General features: G+C 41.1%; 1 protein-coding gene across 4 annotated transcripts in view; it reads left to right on the forward strand.

Annotated features, from left to right (window-relative positions):
• The window catches only part of FAM13A (family with sequence similarity 13 member A), a 159,579-nt gene that overhangs the window by 103,055 nt on the left and 35,668 nt on the right, over positions 1–20,856 (forward strand). For 2 of the 4 annotated variants that reach the window (XM_066574040.1, XM_066574042.1), the window contains exons 11-18: positions 216–399; positions 1,806–1,882; positions 5,098–5,140; positions 9,182–9,332; positions 16,066–16,279; positions 17,515–17,659; positions 17,789–17,870; positions 19,918–20,132. In XM_066574040.1, the coding sequence (XP_066430137.1) occupies positions 216–399; positions 1,806–1,882; positions 5,098–5,140; positions 9,182–9,332; positions 16,066–16,279; positions 17,515–17,659; positions 17,789–17,870; positions 19,918–20,132 (1,111 nt within the window). The remainder of the gene's footprint in view (positions 1–215; positions 400–1,805; positions 1,883–5,097; positions 5,141–9,181; positions 9,333–16,065; positions 16,280–17,514; positions 17,660–17,788; positions 17,871–19,917; positions 20,133–20,856) is intronic. The other 2 variants (XM_066574041.1, XM_066574044.1) reach the window with 1 other exon arrangement.

The raw sequence follows: 20,856 nt of genomic DNA on the forward strand, positions 1-20,856 counted from the left end.
TTTTTCCACTCCACTGTCCTCTTTCTTTTGGAGCTCTGGTCTTCAAAGGGCTCCATGGAATTGAAGACTTTCTTGCATTGTTGCAGTTTGTCCTCCCTCAAAAGCTACCCAGCATTTAGTGATTATTGCTCATCATTCTTATATGATTTGTGTTGAATAGCATAACCTGTATTTCTGCTCATTGATGTTTCACTTTCCTTTTTGGCTTTTTTTAGGGAGATGATTAACAAAGAAAACATCCCTTCTGGGTGTGGGAGCCTAGAGGATTGTGGTTTGATGCAGGAAGTGGAGAAGCTTCAGGAGAACTGTTCTGGATACATAGAGGAGAGAAGTAAACCAAAGAGACAGAAATCCAGCAGCAAGCTGTCAGAGCTCAATGACAATCAGGACAGCACGGTGGTAGGCGACATATTGTCTTGTAGGCAGGTCAATTGTGTGAATCGAAAAATCTCTTTAGATAATTGTAACAAAACAATTATTCTTACAAAATGTTTTATATCAATCAAGGAGAAAACAACTTTTCAGTTTATGGTAGTACGAAGGCATTTAACCTATCAGTACAGAATTCTGACATTATTTATTTAGTTTAAATTAAAAAAAAAAAGATTCCAGCATTAAAAAAAAAATTGCGAGGAGCAGATAAGTTGCTAAAATAAAAAAGCCTTTAAATATTCCCCAGCTGCAGCGTCATCGCTGTGGTCCAATGCTGAAAAGGGCTGCAATGGGTGTGGACCATTCATTGTTCATGTGATCGCTATAGTCAATCAGTATCCTCAGCGGTCTTGTGAGCAACTGCACATCTCTGCTGCAGCGGCTAACACCATAAAACCACATAGAGCAGCAGCACAGGGGCTGGAGAATATTTAACCCTTAGTGAAGGCCATTACTTTTTTATGTGGGCTTCAATCCTCAGGGCCATAAAAACATGCTCACTCTGGGGATTTAAGGCACGTGGGCTGTGGACATGACTGCTCTATGCTGTCAGCTTCCAGATGTAGCCGGCAACCTCAAGCTGTCATGGGAGGTCGCGGGGAGCAACCCCTGGTCACGCGATCGACGCTATCCAATGGATAATGGCGATCACATGAATGTAAATATAAAGTGAAAAAAAATTAAAGTTTCAGCTCCCCTCATGGATCGGATCCACGAGGGGAGCTGAAACTACTTACCCCAGCCTCCGCAATGTCCCACAGCGCTCTGGCCCAGAAAGGACCTGCTGCCGTGTTCTGCACATGTGTGCCAATGGAAAAAATGGTGGTGCATGCGCAGAAGACAGAATTGTCGCAGGAGGTTTGGGAGGCTGGAGATGTCACCAGGGACCGCAGTGACTGGTCCCTGGGCCCACGGAAAGGTTAGAAAAAAAGTTAAATAAAGTTTGTTTCAGCTCCCCTCACGGATCAGATCCATGAGGGGAGCTGAAAATACTCACCCCAGTTCTGCGTGATGTCCCGTGGTATTCTGGTCCTTCCAAGACCAGATGTTGTCTTCTGCACATGCACACAAGGGCTTGCGGCTCGGGAGATTTAAAATCTCTCTGCTCCCGGCTACCATGTGTAGCCGAGAGCAGAGAGAAATCACTGAGGTCCGCTGCATGTGGTTCCGGGTCACATGATGGCTGTTATCCATGCAGCGTTTTTCTTCCGGTATTTTCAGCTGAAGTCTCAAGTCTTACTTTACTATGACCTTTGCTGCTATATATATTTCATTTTACTCTTACTTGTAGTGAAATCTGAAGAACTTTCACATAAATGTCTAGTTTCTCTGTATTTTATTTGTGCAGCTCATTACCATTATTTGTATTCCAGAGCACAGAAAACTTTGCCACCTCCAGGAGTGTGGACAGACAGGAGTTCAGTGGCATGGAAGTTTTGTCAGAGGGAAGGTAGGAAAAGTCAGTTTTTTTTTTGTATGAACAATTTAGTTGCCAAGAAGAAAAACAGAAATTCTGAATTGTTCTGTTCAGGACTGAATATTGAGTAAACTAGAATTAGTTTTTTTACTTATCACTGTAGTTTTTATCTTATTGACCGGATTTGCCCATGAGGTCAATATGCACATTGTTTGCTTAAATTATATGGATGACCTTACCTTAACCTGTACTGCTGTATGCTCTTTGGAAATCAATAAAACCACAATTTGTAGAAGAGAGCATAAAGTGTAACTGAAATGTCAAAAGTTTTGATCAGTATGGGTCTGGCTGATGAGCCCCCGGCTGATCACCAAAACGAGGGGACTGCTGCACTGTGCTGTGCTGCTTTGGCTGTCTTTGCTGCCTGTTTGCTCCTCTTGGCAGCTGAAACCGGGAACCTAGAGGACTATAGAAGTGGTCTATGTAAGATGTGAACAGTTCAACTTATAGTATCAATATGAAAGAAGATATGCTCACCTTCCTTGCTCTCCTGTAACTCCTGATTCCCACAGGTGTTCACTTCCAGGTGTACAGAAATTACATCCCAATCTCAGGTCATATGTTCTCTGCAGCCAATCACGGATGAAGTTGACTGGTGATTGGCTGCAGGAGTTACAAGGACCTGTTAGTGATGTCATCGCTGGCTCCTTGCACCTGGAAGTGAAGAGCATTGGGGAATGGGTGCTTGAGCAATTCGAGTAGCAGGGAATGTGAATATATCCTTTATGTTGGTACTGCTGGCTAAGCTGTTTTTGTCTTTTTCTTTTTTTTTAATGTTCATTAATAACACTTTTTAAATTAAATATAGGGGCTCAGCCATTCAGTTAGTTGTTTGCCAGTCATCAAACTTGTCAACTGTTTCCAATAGCAAGTGGCAAAATTGTAAATGCAACTTTGGCCTTTTAGTACAGGCTGTAATTCCGAATCGGTGAAACCTAGCTAAGGCAATGCATTTACAAAGTTGCTCACCTTTTTGTTAATGATTATACATTAGAGATGAGCGAGCATACTCGTCCGAGTATTAGGGTGCTCGAGATGCTCGTTACTCGAGACGAGCACCACGCGGTACTCGTCTCGATTAAACGAGCAATGACCATTGAATTCAATGGAGCCGGCAATACAGCTGGCTCCATTAAAAGCAATGGGCTGCCGGCAAGCGCGGGATGAATTTTCAGGAAGGGCTTAAAAATATAAGCCCTTACCTGAAAATCATCCTAAAACGTGTAAAAAAAAATAAAAAAAAAATAAAAAAATTTTTACTCACCTTTTCGCTGCAGCCGGAGTTCAGCCGCGTCTGGACGGCAGTTCTCCTGAATGAGCTGCCTCTGATTGGTCACAGCCTCACCAATCAGAGGCAGCTCTCACTCACACCCATTCATGAATGGGTGAGTGAGTGCTGCCTCTGATTGGCTCAGCGCAGGGACCAATCAGGGGCAGCTCTCAGCTGTCATTCAGCTGAGAACTGCCCCTGATTGGTCCCTGCGCTGAGCCAATCAGAGGCAGCACTCACTCACCCATTCATGAATTCATGAATGGGTGTGAGTGAGAGCTGCCTCTGATTGGTGAGGCTGTGACCAATCAGAGGCAGCTCATTTAGCAGGCGGGCATTTTAAATCCCCGGCTGCTGAATACTAACAGCAGTTCAGGAGAACTGCCAGCCAGATGCGGCTGAACTCCGGCTGCAGCGGAAAGGTGAGTAAAATTTTTATTTTTTTTACACATTTTAGGATGATTTTCAGGTAAGGGCTTATATTTTTAAGCCCTTCCCGAAAATTCATCCCGCGCTCGCCAGCAGCCCATTGCTTTCAATGGAGCCGGCTGTATTGCCGGCTCCATTGAATTCAATGGGCTAACATCGTTCTTCTCTGCCACAGCTGTTACAGCTGTGGCAGAGGAGAACGATCGTTATGCTGACGGGGGGGGTCTCACTCTTGCCACTATTGTGGCTTAATAGTGAGACCTCGGAGCCCGAAATGCAGCCCTGCATGTTGCTCCTCGCCTGCCCTATCCATTTCTGTGTTTTTTACATGACTTTGGTGATTTGCTAAGATTTTCACAAATGAAGACCTTAGCGGAGCACCAGTCATATACAAAAATGCTCGAGTCGCCCATTGACTTCAATGGGGTTCGTTACTCGAAACGAACTCTCGAGCATCACTGAAAGTTCGACTCGAGTAATGAGCACTCGAGCATTTTGGTGCTCGCTCATCTCTATTATACATGTATCTTAGGCAGCCTGCACACAGGTGGATTTGAATTGCGGAATCTGCCTCCGGATTACGCAGCAAATACTGCCCATAGCATGCTATAGAAAAGTGATTCTTCTTGCACACGAGCGGAAACCCATTGCGGTTTCTGCTCGCGAAGGAAAAATTGCAGCATGCTCCATTTTTGCGCGGATTCTGCCTGGATGGCTTCCATTGAAGTCAGTGGAAGCCGTCTGATCTATGGCCCTTCCGCAATTGACATTGCGGAAAGATTGCAGATTCAGTTATCATAGGAGTTTAGAAAAAAACTGTACTGCGCATGTCCGATGACGAGCCGTGCGGACCGTCCGCAATACGGATAAAGTAAAAGAAATGCAGGTACGAGTGGATGCTGCTGCTTCTCGGGCCGGATTCCGCATGCGGAATCCAACCTGCCCGTCCGCAGGTGGCTTAATGTAAACTGTAAAGATATATTTAGGTCTCATGTCCAAGGCACGCACGGAAGACCTGTGCCAGCGCAAAAATTATTTTTAAATGCTTTGAAAATTTTATTTACTTTTTTTGTCCAGATGTATGTGGATGCACTGCGGATAGTCTGCGCCGAAAAAAAAATCACAAGCCCAAAGTGTCTGCTTCCCCCCTGCTTGGTCTTCAAGCAACCAGTGAGGTATCTGCCTACAAATCCAGAATTGAATTGCGGATGGATCGCTTCCATAGAGATCAATGGAGCCCATCCGCATGGAATCCGCAGTAAAATGGGGCATGCTGTGATTTTTTTTTTTTTTTCTGCATGTGGCATTCGCAAATCAAATCCGCAAGTGTTAAATAAAGTGCGGATGCCCCATGCTTCCCTATGGGCAGCTTGAACTGTGGACATTGGGCCTTGAAGCTGAACATATACTTGTGGTGATTTTTAAAACTGTTCTTGGCATATGCTCATTGTTTGTAAATTCTGTTGTTTTTTTTTGTGATACATTGTAGCAAAGAGAATGAACAGGACAAGGAAAGTTTGCGACTTCCACCGGTAAGATTTTGACACAGTATTCTTGTCTTAGTACAGTCAGTTACAGTTCAGTTTTGTCTAGCATGTGTTTTTTTTTTGTTTTTGTAAGACTCCATACTGAATCGAAAGTGGTTATCCTTTCCCAAGTGCTACTAGGCTTTATTTACACATGCTACTGCTTTTGCATTTTTATTTTTTTTTTAATTTTCTGTTGCAATTTTAGCTAAAACACTATTTTTTTTATAAACTGTGGGAAAAAAAATACAAAAAAAAATACAAAAAATGACTGGATGCACCCATACAATGAGGCGATACTTTAACAGCACTTATATGGTGGATAAGACAGAGCCATGTGGTATCTCTGAAATGAGCAAACCTTACATTGCCACCTCTTGATTAGATTTATGAAGCCCTTGCTACGTCAATACTCAACAGACAAGGCATTGACTGCTATTGTATTCAAGATTCTGCTGCCAGCTATGGCTGGAGAGTGTTTGTGTAGCCTTTGTTGAACCCTGCATGGGGTATGTGTCACTGGATTGTCGCTTACATTTTTAGCATTTCTGTCTAAAGTATTTCTGTCAGCACAGTTATATGCGATATAAAATACTGTTTTATGTGGGTACTAAACCAATTCACATAATTATTGATGTTCTTTCATTTGCTCTGTACCAGCTGCTAAGAGTTTGTGAATTTACAGTACTACTGTTGACCAGTATGTGTCAGATCCATGCTAAAGATTGGCTTTAAAGGAGAACTCCATTAAAATGCTAAGTGTCAACCTACAAGATCCCACTTGTAAGCATGAAGTGAGACCTTGGCCCCAGCTTTCTTAAACCACCTATCAGCTAGTCATAACCTATGTAGTTGTGAATCAGACCAGGGCAGATGTTCCCATTCACTACGGCCAAGGAGAGGAAATGAGAAAAAACACTGACATATTGCGCGACCTGTTCGGACAGACGTATGTAAGCTTTAAGGTTTTGAGGGAAAATTTATTTTCTTAAAATGGAAGCCAACAAATTTATGCACAGCGTTCTTAAGGCGGGCACACCTTTTTTTTAATATAAATGCAAAACGTTTCGAGGCAAACGTGCCTCTTCCTCAGTCTCGCTGGAGACACACTATCATACATGTTAGTAAAGAAAAAAACAATGGTTTAAAAATGAGTGAAAAAAGCTAAGTGAGGAATTGAAATAGAATAAAATTAAATGGATGTGCAACTTTTTTCTTTGCTCCTGAGTCTGGGGTCTCCGTTAAATTTTCAGAATTTTCCCATAGATCTGACAATCAACATTGGTGTTTTTTGCACTAGGCTGGGTCCACACGGGAATGATTTGCTGCTGAATGTCTGCAGCGAACATACTGCAGCAGAGGAAAGTCTGTCTCAAAATTTAATGCGGGTTTTATCGCGTATTTTTGTGCAGAATTTGCCCCCTTAAGAAGAGGTGAATTCCACAGCAGAAATGGCAATAAAATTGATAAACTCCACACCACATGTCAATTTCTGCACAGGTTTTTTTTCTTTTTGCACAACTTGTGGACGAGATTTTTAAAATGTCATCCACTTTGCTGCTTCTGTCAATGCAGCGGAAATTCTGCGGCAAATCAACCCCGTGTGGACCCAGCCTTATAAGGAGAAGGAGCCAAAGTAAGCAGCAAGAAGCAATATGCAAGACTGTTACATTCAGAAATAATGTGTGATTTTAGATGAAGAATCTCTCTTAGTATAATCTGTCCTGCTTGGGATTTAGTAAGATTTGATTCCATAGCAATCGCGGCACTGTGTTTTTGCTACGTTATTTGGAAAGTATAAGTAGAGATCATCTAGGTTTTTTTTCCTTAATTACAATCTGCAAAGTAGATTGTATGTGGGTTTTCGTGAAAACCTCTGAATCTAATAGGAGTAAAGAGCATTGAGAGGGGGAAAAGGAGATTTTATTGAAAATGCATACAAAAGACATCCGCAGCGGCACCAAAATCGTATTAGGTGGGTTTAAAGGGTCAAGTAAAAGTGAAATTCCTTTGAATTCCAACGTGCTGTATAATCTTGTTGCTCGGAGAGCTTGTAAACCTACAACTAGCGACAAATGTCGCCTGATTGGCACATTGCATAAAAGAAACATGTTTAATTTCGACGCTCCTGAAATACTTAACATTAGTTTCAGGCTAGACATGTATATCCTTGGGGATTCTACTTCCTGCGATCAGGTATAATAATTAATTTATATTCTAATTTTTACTGGATATCATTTTTTTTATTAAAGGGGTTGTCCCGCGGCAGCAAGTGGGTCTATACACTTCTGTATGGCCATATTAATGCACTTTGTAATGTACATTGTGCATTAATTATGAGCCATACAGAAGTTATAAAAAGTTTTTCACTTACCTGCTCCGTTGCTAGCGTCCTCGTTTCCATGGAGCCGACTAATTTCCGGCGTCTAATGGCCAAATTAGCCGCGCTTGCGCAGTCCGGGTCTTCTTCTTTTCTCAATGGGGCCGCTCGTGCAGGATGCCGGCTCCGTGTAGCTCCGCCCCGTCACGTGCCGATTCCAGCCAATCAGGAGGCTGGAATCGGCAATGGACCGCACAGAAGCCCTGCGGTCCACCAAGAGAGAAGATCCCGGCGGCCATCTTCAGCAGGTAAGTAAGAAGTCACCGGAGCGCGGGGATTCAGGTAAGCACTCTCCGGTGTTCTTTTTTAACCCCTGCATCGGGGTTGTCTCACGCCGAACGGGGGGGGGGTTTAAAAAAAAAAAAAAAACCCGTTTCGGCGCAGGACAACCCCTTTAATGATCAGACCCTACCACACACATAACAGTTATGTCTTGGCGTTTAGTAGGTGCTAGATCACTCTCTACTTTATTCCTAGTAGGGTTCTTCTATAGGCTCTTCTTTAAAGTCGGTTATTTGTTGTATAAAGTCTACAAAGTATAGCTCATAATGTTGATGCCGTGATCTACATACTAGCCCATAGCAGGTGGTAGCTAATATTATTTCTGCATTATATATACTGCAGCGTATTATAACGGTTTCCAAATAGAATTTTCTTGTTTGCATTTAATTTGTTTTTAAAAGAAACCTTTTAAAAGTGTAATTAATTGCCCCTTTAAAAGCCTAAACAAAAGTTATACAACTGATTAGGATTTGCTATTGATTTCGGAACGGTTATCAAAGCAAGCAATGTTTAAATGCATGCAAGTTGTGGCTTTTATTGGGTTAAAGTCAGCTGTACTGTATCCTTGAGAGGTTTTCCAAGTGATCCGACACTCTTCTCTCTCATGCTATCCAGTGTACAATCTTTGTGCGATTTTGGCTCCAGCCCAACACTTGTATTGTTTCCAGCTGAGTTGCCAAACTCCAATGCTGGCTGTATGAGCTCAGTGCTGTCTCAATACCCGAAGCTCCCCTATAAATAGAATGAGCATGCACCCTCCTCCTCATACAACCCTGCTAGGAGATATGTGCAGGACCAGAGAAGTCATTGCCACCAGAACATAATTAAGTTGGTAGAACCTGATTAGCAGCACCTACAGAGAAGGGAGGGGGGGGGGGGCGGAATCTTGCGCTTGTTTTCCTTGCTTCGTCTTCTGCACGGTCTTCTAGCCTGAGGGAGTCCAGCAAGTGCTTGTTGCTGCATCAGCCTAGCAACAGCAAGAACATTTTTGTACGTGTTGATTTTTTTTTTTTGTCTTGTCATTGCTGCTGTCAACAAAAGGGAGTGGTAATTCCTCAAAGACCAATCTTGAGATTTCGTACAAATAACAGTAACTCTGCGGAATAAGCAAATGGTTTGAGGAACGAGGCAGCTGAGAGGGAAAGTTCAGGGCACACAGAGGGGCGTTGTATTTTTTTTCAGACAGACCATTTGACCAATTAGCATGCAAGGGTCACAGAGCATGGATTCACCGTGGTGCAAGGAGAAAGACTGAGCTGTGGATGTTGGGCTCCCCTCATGTGCATTGTGAGATGTTTGCTGCCGCACGGAATGTGGCGCTCATTTTTATTAATAAAGACGGTCTTCTGAGGGGCTTTTATTTATTTATTTTTTTGCTTATTTAGACTGTGAAAATGAAGATTCAAGAGCAGCAAAATAATAACTCTGAAATCCGGCCACAAAGAAACCTTGAGGTTGATGTTGGTCAAGAGGGCTTTGTCCCAGAGGTACCTCGCCTGGACCTCACCTCTCTTTGTGATGACAACAACTGGGAAGGTAAGGTGCATGTATGGGAAGGGAAAAGATTTCCCAAATTTTAACTTTTTAAGTTTTTATTTACCTACATAATAAGCTTATTTAATAGCGGACGGAGCATGAGGCAAGAAATAGGTTAGAACTGCACATTTGGAAATTCCTAGGAGTTTCTGCATATATCGTCATTCACTATCACCCGGCAATTCAGTACATAATGCTAACCTAGCTATACATCTAAAATCAAATAGATTCCTACAATGTTGTGTTTTTTTTTTTACCAGTAACTGTTATATAATTTGGTGCAACAAAATAAATTGTTGCAGCGTTAAAGCTAGAGGTGTACAAAATGACTATTAGACCGCCTGTTGCATAGTTTACTGCTTGCGTTCTTTATGATCTGAGAATGACTTGTACAATAAGGTTATTGACATCTTAACAGTATGAAAATGCATAAACCCTAATTAGGGAAATTGCATGTGCGTTAGAAATCTAGACAATCACATAGTTTTCATACTACATATAGTTTAATATAAAATGCTGTGGAGCTTGACTTTTATAAAGTCAGGTTCTGCATCTGAAGATTCGGACACAACAGACACCTAGTTTATAGAAAGATATGGTTTTTCTCGGCGCCTGCTCATCATGAGGATGACAGTTGTCACCAGGCTTCGCCCACGCACATTATGTTGCTGTAATCTGTATCACTATTGCTTTAAAGTTTCGCTTGAATACATGGTCAGAAATATATGTATTTTGGATGTTACAGGTCACTTATATAACTGAGCATCATATGGGGTACCAGCCGTCCCTCGACATGTGCTAACAGCGTACTATAACAGATGTTTGACGTGTAGTAGCAGGAGAGAGAGTGCCTTACTAAGGTTGTAAAGGGTTAACGAGTTGATGATCATCTGTTTTTCACACTAAGGCACATTTCGTACAGTATTCTGTTAGCCCATACTTGTATATTCTATCTCACTCTCTACTGCATATTGCACATGCATAATATGCATTAACAAACTCTTTACATTACTTGCACACAGCATGCGCAAAAGATTGCAATGTGCACTATCTTGGTGCATATTACGCACGCATATGTGACAAGATAGTGTATGGGGGATTGTCAGCATGCAGCAAGTATGTAATGTATTGCTTACTGCTGCATGTTCCCCGTGCGGGAAGTTCCCCACAGAAAGAGCCCTTAGAGTATTTGATCATTTCTTTGGTTACATCGCAGGGAATAAGAGGATATTTGGAATGCACATATCTTATGGGTTATAATACACTTTAAAAGCTATTTTAAGATGGAGCAAGAAATATACACCTGAATTCTTGCCTACCTTTTATGTGATCAGTTCTCCAAAATGTCTCTAATGAAAGTAGGAAGCTGACGTCAGTACGTAGTACACATTGGGGTAATATATACCTCTTTGTCTGACTTTAACTAAACACAATAACATAGTATACAAAGCTGAAAAAAGAAATCTGTCCCACCAGTTCAGCTGCCCCCGCCCCTCAGATTCATAAAAAAAAAAGCAATGAGATTCTAGAATTGAATATTCGGGGTGAACGTTTTTTGATACTTTTATGGAATTTTTACTTGAATGTAACATGGCATCATCTGGTTGCTTTAATTTTTCACTAGCTGTTTCAACTTCTTGAGCGTGGCTTGAGTTCTGCTCCTACATAAGAGGCATATTCTGCTGACAATATCCTAAATTGTAAATGGAACGCATACAGGCAGCAGATGGCGAGCTGCATTTACTGTTCGTCTTTATAAACACAGCATCTGATGTCCTCTGTTATCACAAGATGTAGAACATTACCAACTGCTACTGAAGGGAAGATTTCAATAAACCAGGCCTGCTCCCATCTCCGGTGTCTGTTCTCTCTACCCCAAAAAAGTGTATTTTACATTACCATTGTTTGCTATCCTTTCACCACACATGGGACGGCCGCTGCCATGTCATTTGTCTGCCATCCGATGACACTCCATACACGATGCCATATCCACTCAAGCCAATAGAAGTTTTACTCCAGTCATGCTAATCTCTTTAGACTTGGAAGATTTCCACTTTATTTCCAATTGTTTTCTCAGTCACTAGTGCACAAGGTTACCATGGCAAATAAATACTCTGGGGCGAAACACATCTCCATGTTGCAAAATAATGCCTTCACTTTTTTTGTGCCTAGGCTACAAATTGAATGAATCCATCATATTCACATTCTGAAAAAATATGGTACTTCTAGCCAGAAAACAACAAATGACAGTATATACTTTTTAGCGTATTTTTGACGTTGATGAGCATTTGATGAAATGTTTCTCTACGCTATCAAAATGATCCGTAGCTGGCACATCAAATTTACTAGCTCCTTCTCATTTTTGATGCATGTGACTTTGTTTTTTTTGTGTGTTTTTTTTTATTTTTTTTTTATTTTCCATGTCCTCCTAATGCCTGTGACTGCATCCTTGTCATCCTACTTAGCATATTTGTGCAGATGGTAGAACAGTCGCACAGTCTTTTTTTATTTTCTTCTCATTAACTGGCTGAGGCTGACAGAATGTAATTAAACTTATGTGGGTGTACATTAACAGCCCCTCCTTTTAAGCAGAATAGCAGGGAGACCCATTTAAAGTCTTCTTTTTCTGCACAAGTTAGTTATGTGAAATAGAAAAAAAATGTATATGAAAAAAAGGAATTGTGCTATGCTCTGACCGAACCAAGCGAGGGCCACGCATGAGAATATGTAGCGCTGCAGCTGGAGAAGTCGAGCAACAAGCAGCGTGTGAAACAGATGTTACTGTGCACTAATTGTTCAGCCGAACAATGAAATAACAGGTATGGGGGGCCTTGAGAGGCCCCCTAACTTAAAGGCTGGGTCACAATAGCGACCCTATGTGGATCCACAACAGTGCATGTTGAAAATCTGCAATTAACAGATATGTTCCAACCCCTACCCTGCTTACTACTTTTTGTTTTTTTATACTAAGGCCTGCTTCACACGACCGGATCTCAATTGCGGAATCCGCAATGGTCACCCGCACAGATGATACGCGGTAATCTGTGCCTATTGAAAAGATAAACGTTTTGCATGTCCACTCAGATGAGCAGATAGTAATTGCGATTTCCGCAAGCTGATTTAAAATTGCAGCATGTGGAATCCGCACAGATGGCCTTCATTGAAGTCCATGAAAGCCATCTCACCCGCAGCCCATCCGCAATTGACTTTGCAGATAGGCTGCGGACACCTACGTCATTGCCTAGCAACGGCGCCGGAAAAACATTTTTTTGAAAAATCTGTACTGTGCATCGCTGATGGCGAGTGTCTGCGGTCATCCACATTACAGAAATGACTACTACGCATGGTCACCCGCCAAGGTCAGAGCCGGATTCTGCTGAGGGTGCCCGCATATGGACTCGTTTGTGTGCAGCCAACCTAAGGGTACTCTTAGACGAGTCGATTCTTGTTTGAACGAGTGAGTAACATCCCCGCTAGCACGTTCGTTTTCGTGCAGCCTCTTTAGACGGGCATATGAATCGTTCAGTCTTAAACATTCACTATACAAGCTAATGAGAAGTACTGAACGATTGCTGCTTAAACTGAATGATAAGTGAACCAGCCAACGATGGGTTTTATGCCTGCAGAGAAAGAACGACGAACGAAAAGTGAACAATTCTCGTTAGTCGTACAGTCATTGGCTTGTGTTTAGACTGAACAATTATTGTTCAGTTTTGCTCGTTTGAACGATAATCATTCAGTCTGAAAGGATCGTTTTACAAAGGTAATGGGGGCTTTCTTTGCATACATTCACGCCTCACCCTGTATGATGCATTTGACTATTTGTAACCACAACCCATATATCCCAGAGAGGACCTAAGAGCAGGTCAACAGCATATTAAAAAAAACCCCATAAGGAGTCCTTAAGGAGCGTTCATGATGCTGCAATGAGATGTCAATGTGTGTTGTGGAGAGTCGCACTTTCCCTATTGCTTGGGTAGAGGTGTGTCCCTTCTCCAAGAGCAAAGAAAGACGGGGAATCTAATGCACAGATTGAAAGCTCATAAATGATTCATTTCCCTCTTGTCCTGCAGTTCAGCTTGACAAGGCATTGATTATTAAGTGCTGTGTCTATTGTGAAAGGAACATACACATTTCCTTAATTTCCTGTTTATAGTCTAGGTTCTGTTACTTAATAGGAAGGGCTATGTGTTTGTTTTTCACACTGTCATTCCTGAATAGTAGATGACAGAAAGACATTTAAAAGTTCAAAAGGTATATTGTGAAGAGCCTCTTGCATGACAATTTTGTCACAATTTGTAGCAATTCTCTCCCAATGTAAATGCACATAATAATCAGATGTGCAAGAAAACTATAATTTTGTGTTAGTGAAAATTGGTTGCTCATACATAATAGCTATTATTTGTCTTTACAGAAATGTTATTTCCAACTTGTCCTACTCACCTGCATAGTAAAGTTGTGTTTGGAATTGTTTCTAGTACATACAGCAGTCATAATTATGTCAGTGGGCATCTTATACTGGTCTATGATTTAGAAAAATTGTGACGTGTAATAAAACATCTACAATATGTGGATATATTAAATACATATGGAATGTTTTCCAGCAACCCACACCAGCAATTGACAGCTTTTTTATGTATATAGACATGAATTATACAATAAGGAACAAATTATTAGTTATTGCAGACTTTTTTTTAAAACCTGATAATAGAGAAAACTAGACACTAGGAAATAATAGTAATATTTCTGAAAGCCGTTTACATAAAGGTAATCATTTTCCTTCATTTAGCACTGCCCATTTAATAGAGCGTGCATGATCAAAGCCCTGGTTTAATCCAGCCATACTAAGCAGTAGCACGCAAATCAGATTAGTCAAGGTGGAAACTTCACATGCATCTGGGTCAAGTGATTCTGAAGATAGGAAAGTTCTTTTTTTTTTTTTTTTTTTTTAAGTTGATATGTTGCCATTTTAAAAGGCTTGACTTTAAGTTTTTTAGATGTCATAAAAGTTCTTTAGCTACTTTTGGCCAGTATGCTTATTGATATATATTCTTTAGAACAGCAACTAAACTTGTGAGAGATGCGTTTTTTACACACCTGATGATTCTGCCATTTATTCAGACTCACTCTACTTTGGTGCTATTGAACTTACAGACTACTAAACTTCCAATAAGAAAGTAATTTTCAATTGTTCTGCAATCGTGAGCCTTTCTAAACCGCAAATCTGAGAAGATAAGAGCTGCAGGAGCAGGGACAGAGCAATAGCTTGAACCAGTGATGAGTCAGGAGGTGTACATGGGGTCTGAGTGATGAGTCAGGGGGTATGTCCTAACCCCTTAAGGACCACCCCCTTTTTATTTTAATTTTCAGTTTTTCCTCCCAGTTTAAAAAAATAACTTTTTATTTATCCATAAACGTCGCTGCCTGAGGGCTTGTTTTTTGCAGGACAAGTTGTATTTTTCAATGGTAGTATTTAATGCACCATATAATGTACTGAAAACTTTTAAAAAACTAAGTGGAGTAGAGAAGCGCAATTCCGCCATCTTAGAGGGAGGCATCTTGTATTTACAGCATACACACTGCATGACACAATAACTTTATTGTATGTGTCAGTGCAATTACTATGATACCCAAATATATAATATTTTTTTTTTTATTATAATATATTTATATTTTAATATATATATTTTTTTTATTTTTTTTAACTGGACTTTTAAAAAATAATTTTACTTTTTTCCAATTATATTTTATGTTCTTCTACCATCTTCTGACAGCCATAACGTTTTCAGTTTTTCCGTCGACATAGTTATCCGAGGGCTCAGTTTTTGCTGGATGCCCTGTAGTTTCTATTGGTAGTATTTTGGAGTTCATATTTTTTTTTCCCCTTAGTTCCCATAGGTGACATACACTTGCGAAAGTTTAATAGCTCCTGTAGTACAATGTAATAACATAGCATTACATCATACTGCAATCTGACAGGGATGGCTTGATAGACAATCTGCCATGGCAGCCCGGGGGGCTTTCAGAAGGCCCTCTGCTGCCATGGCAACTGAAGGACCCCCTGCGATTTCATTGTGTGGGATCGTTTGGGAGCATTTAAAGGGCATCAGGAGTGTTGATCGCAGCTTTTGTGAGCAGGTGCTGGCTCTTAGAAACAGCCAACACCTGCATTGTATGCAGTGGTATTGGCCCCGATCCCCTTCCATACAAACCCCGAACCTCCATAACGTAACCGTGCATCATGGAGTGTTAATGGGTTAAACTATCTCAGACTTCGTATAGACACTGTAGATAAACTGTAGTCACAGATTGCAACTGTATCTAATGAGCTGAGCTAGAAAACTGTCATTTAGCAAGATCTGAGGAAGATATATAGCAGGTAGTCCTCCCTTGTAGGTACTGACTTACGAGTTATTTCTGAGCTCATGACTCGACTGTTTCTTTGAAGGGAGCCTGTCATGTAGTACATGGTGCCTAATCTTCAGAAGGTTATAGAGCCGGAGAGGCTGGGCAGATAATGCAGGTTTTTATGAAAAAAGATTTATTACTTGTATTTATTTACACCTCTGCGCCATCTATGATTTATACTCTGCATCTTGGCTATAGTGTTACTAAAGAGTAACCATATGTGTAATAAAGCAACAAGCTATCTTCTATATTTATATATTTAAGTGTATCTATTTATTATTATTGTTGATGTTGCCCTTTAATGGTCACTTTCTGGCGTTTACAGAACCTGCTCCAGTCCTCGCCTCATGGGATCGTGAGGGTGCAGACTCGGATGAAGCTCGCCTGTCCCCCCAGGCAGGTCGTCTGATCCGGCACCTTCTTGAAGCAGACAGTGACCCTATGTTATCTCCTCGTTTTTATGCTTATGGACATAGTCAGCAATACCTGGATGACACAGAAGTGCCTCCATCTCCTCCGAATTCACATTCATTCATGAGGTGTCACTTTCTTTCTTCTTTTTCAAATTTTTTTTAATGGTATTTTAATCACAAAGGGACAAAAAAAATATTATAGGGATGTTTGAATGTGCTTGTTGAGCATGCCTTTCCAAAACCATGGTTGTTGTTATGAAGTTGGTATAGTATTTGTTTTCATTTGGTGCTCTCAGGTGTATTTCAAATTTTGAACAGTAAGATATGGTTCATAGTTTGCCTCAATGGTGTGATCAGGGCTCTGTGTAGACCATTCTAACGTGTCCCACCAAACTAGGCAAAGTATCATGCTAAAAAAAAGCAGGGAACTTCCCCAAAAGTTTTGCCACAATCTTGGAATAGCACAATTTTTTAGAATATACAGCAGGTATATGCTTTAGAATTAAAGGGGTTTTCCAGGGAAATACTATTGATGACCTATCATCAGGATAGGTCATCAATAGTTGATCTGCTAGGGTCTGTAACTCAGGACCCCGACCAATCAGCTGAGCGGGGACATGCTGTCAGCACCGCAATAACACAGAACGCGGAAGCCTCTGCACCGACCTTTGTCTAGTGGCCGGAGCTTGTAACTGCAGGCATGGCTCTAATTGAAATCAAACTGAACTGTGCCTGCAGTTACAAGTGGCGGCCACTATAAGGAGGTCGGCGTTAAGGCTTCCACCCCAACCTCTGTGTATTTGGAGCTGACCTCCCATGTAGTGGTATATTTATGTATGTATGTATGTATGTATGTATGTATTTGTTTTGTAGTATACACTTATGCATTCCACACTTTGCAACTTTTGGAAAGCATTGGTGATTACTACTAATGCATATTTTATAGCTGTGATGATTGTATTCATGAAGTTATGATAAGTATGGCATATATCTAAACGTATTCACACAGTTTTAGAAATTAAGGGAGTTTGAAAATGTCATTGACATCTAGTGGAAATATTCTATATGTAAAAACTAGTGTGTGGTGGATGTTCACTGCAGATTTAATCTTGTTATTGGTATCATGCCTACATATTCCAGTATAAACAATAGATAAAGCAAGAACAAAAAAGCGATAAAAATGTGCACGATGCAGTCACTTTTGATACCACTAAGCACAGACTAATTCCTCGGTTCCTTAGAAGATTATTTTCCTTGTTGTCCTGCTTGTCTGTGTAGATTGACCTGATTTTTTACTAGGATAAACCAGTCTTCTCAGGTTAAACCTGTATGTGACTGGTAATACTTTGCTGCTCTGTTAGCAGGAGAAGGAGCTCCTCATTGGGCTCGCATGAGGATGACCGAGACGAGGATCTAACGCCAGCTCAGATTACACGCAAGATTCAGAGCCTCAAAAAAAAGATCCGCAAGTTTGAGGAGAAGTTTGAAGAAGACCGTAAATACAGAGTAAGAGCTTTTCTGGGAACTTCTTAATTGACTGTAACACATACTACAACATATAATTTTACAGTCTGAGAAACTTGGGAATCCTTTCACATACAGACAATAAGTCGTTTTTATTATTTTTTTTCTCAGCCGTCCCATCGAGACAAGGCCACAAATCCTGAAGTTCTGAAATGGTTGAATGAACTGACAAAGTTCCGGAAGCAGCTTAAAGGTAATTATAAGATGCTAAATGGTGAAACTGCATCATTATACAGTAGAAGACGCCAAAGCAGTACGTTGGTATCTCTACAGTAACATGTATGTTCTTTTTGGCCAACTGATGAGGGGGTTTCATCAGCGGTTTCTACGCCTGAAATTTCATTTACAACCTATTTATTGAAACTTTACTACTGTGTTATGTGCCAGTCAAATATGTACAGATTTATGTAAAAAAAAAACTAAATTTATCTACACCAAGAGTATTTCATCTGTTACCATTCTGTATGTCTTGTAAAGTATAGTACACTCTGTAAGCGATTTCTGTTACAGTGCAGCAGATTGTTTTCTGTTCTGAATTGCTGCAGTATCTCTTGCCCAAAGTTGCACTTTAAAACTTCAAGCATAGCTGAGTTTTTAAAAAATTTTAAAAAGCAACCAAGGACTTCATTGGCTGCTGCTTTGCTGGTGTTTGCACCTAATTTGAGCCGTAATCAATTCAGTTTTTCATGTAGATTTTCCAATTTTTCTGTTACTATTGCTGTTTGCAATTTAGTTACATGTGGGGTATGTGTACTGAATAAGCCAGCTAGCATTCTGCTAGTCTATACTGGCTGGGACTTCCTCTTCTATGCAGCTTTGCATAGCCCTGCTCCAATCAGCTGCAAGGCAGCATCTCTCTGCCCACCCCTGTATTACTTGTAGTAACTAGCAGTGGTCACATGTTCCTGTTACTACAGAAGCCAAGTCCCTAATGACAGGCAGTGGATTGCAAAAGTTCTGAAAGGGTGACCCCTAATGGCAGGCACTTCAGACTTGATTTTCAGTGCAAAAACAAAACCATTTTAAGGCAAGTATATTACAAAATTAATGACACAAACATAGGCTGTTAAGTGAGCACAAGTTGTGTGAAAAGTTAGTGTTCATTTATCTTGCGATGGTCCCACCAGCAGGTTCCCACTTCCTATCTATGCAACTCAGTGGTCAGTGCTGTTAGCCATCCTCTTGTACTTCTAATAACATGGAGGCAGATGAGGAGTGATGTGAGTGCTGGGGCGAAATTCAAATTTTTGAATCATGGCCACATGCAGGGTCGCCATGATTTATCATGCTGTGGAAAATTATTCCTACTTCTATAATCAAAATACACTGTATATTAATGTAGTATGTAAATAAACAATATTGTATGTAGCAGTCATTTCCTATAAATTATCTAGACTTGTGTGACACACATTCATAATGTACTGTGTCCCACATCATGAATATAGGCAGACCCCCCCCCCCCCCCCTCACACACGCAAACGCACACTACATTACACTCATACTACACTTACAAACCTACAGGTACATTTAGTTATGTACCTATAGACAGATGCAGACTATTAAGATTGTGTACATTAAAGGAGGAAGAGTTGTGTCTCGTGCAGAGGAAAATCTTTCAGCTTCCTACCCCACAACAAAAGTACTGCACTAGAAATTGCCTCCGTATATAAAGACAGCACCAGAACCAAGCATTTAACATAAATACAGTAGCAGCATCAAGCCCATTTTAGAGATGCATTACAAGGTCAGGCAAACCAATTGCCAAATAAATTTGGGCTTGATGAAACTACTCCCCCCCCCCCCCCCCCCAAAATAACCTAAACAACAAAAAGGGTATTCTAGGAGGAGGAGTTTCACAAACAAGAATGTTGTTACCTCTTCTTCACTCTTAGACCATACAAGTGATTACAATACTGAATAGCCACAGTCCTTCACATTGACATTTGATAACTTGCAAGTGACATCTTCTCTGATTGGAGTCCTTCTTTCCTTTCTTCTCTATACGGTCCAGATATCATGATAATTTCTTCCCGACACAACTCTCTGCTAAATACAATTGTTTTTATGTCCTAAGTACACAAATACACTTGCATCCAAGGTGGACTTGCTTGGGTGCACAGAGTGTCTTTACCTGTCAGATGCCACCCTTATATGTGCCTCTGCTTCTGTTTGTGCTTTGGGGGGAAAAGAAATGTGTTCTTAAAAAATATATATTAATAATTTTTACTTTTTATATCTAGAATCAAAAATTAAGATTTCTGAGGAAGATCTAGTCCCTCAAATGCGACAGAGGAGTAATACACTTCCGAAAAGTTTTGGGTCTCAGCTTGAGCGAGAAGAAGACAGAAAGGAGGCAGAGAAAGCAGCTAAACCCTCTATAGAAACCACAATGGAAACCATCCAAAAGAAGTTGCAGGAGAAAAGATCTGAGGTCGACAGACCAGAAGATATTAAGGTAAGAGAAACAGATATTTTTGGTATAACTTACCGTAAAATCTCTTTCTCGTCGCGTTCATTGGGGGCCACAGCCTAGACCATGGGATATAGCCACTGCCCTAGGAGGCGACACTAAGCAAAAAAGTGTTAGCTCCTCCCCACCTGGCTATATCCCCCCTGCAGGCACTCAGCTAATTAGTCTGTCTGCAAGCAGTAGGAAGCCAGTGGGAGTACGATTATACATATTATGTTTTTATACATACCAAAAACAACCTCTTTGGCACAATTTTCTGCCGAACCATGACCGAAGAACAGAAAGTTCCAGCAACCGCCTAAATAAATAAGGGGTGGGTGCTGTGGCCCCCAATGAACGCGACGAGAAAGAGATTTTACGGTAAGTTATACCAAAAATATCTGTTTCTCGTCCGTATCATTGGGGGCCACAGCCTAGACCATGGGACGTCCACAAGCAGTCCCGAAAACAATATATTGGGTGGGCATTCAGAGTTCGGCTGTGCGGTCAACGACCGCCGTCTGCAAGCTCTTCCGGCCAAGAGCGGCGTCGGATGATGCAGCTGTGTGGACCTTATAAAATTTTTAGAACATATGTAAGGAAGTCCAGGTGGCTGCCTTACCCTCCTGAAGGGCTGAGGCTCCGTGACGGACTGCCCGGTAAGCCCCTACCGCCCGTGTGGAGCGGGCCGTAACCCGACATGGCGGCAAGCGCCCTGAGGTGCGATACT

Source organism: Eleutherodactylus coqui, chromosome 7 (assembly GCF_035609145.1).
Source record: "Eleutherodactylus coqui strain aEleCoq1 chromosome 7, aEleCoq1.hap1, whole genome shotgun sequence".
In the NCBI taxonomy this organism is placed as follows: Eukaryota; Metazoa; Chordata; class Amphibia; order Anura; family Eleutherodactylidae; genus Eleutherodactylus; species Eleutherodactylus coqui.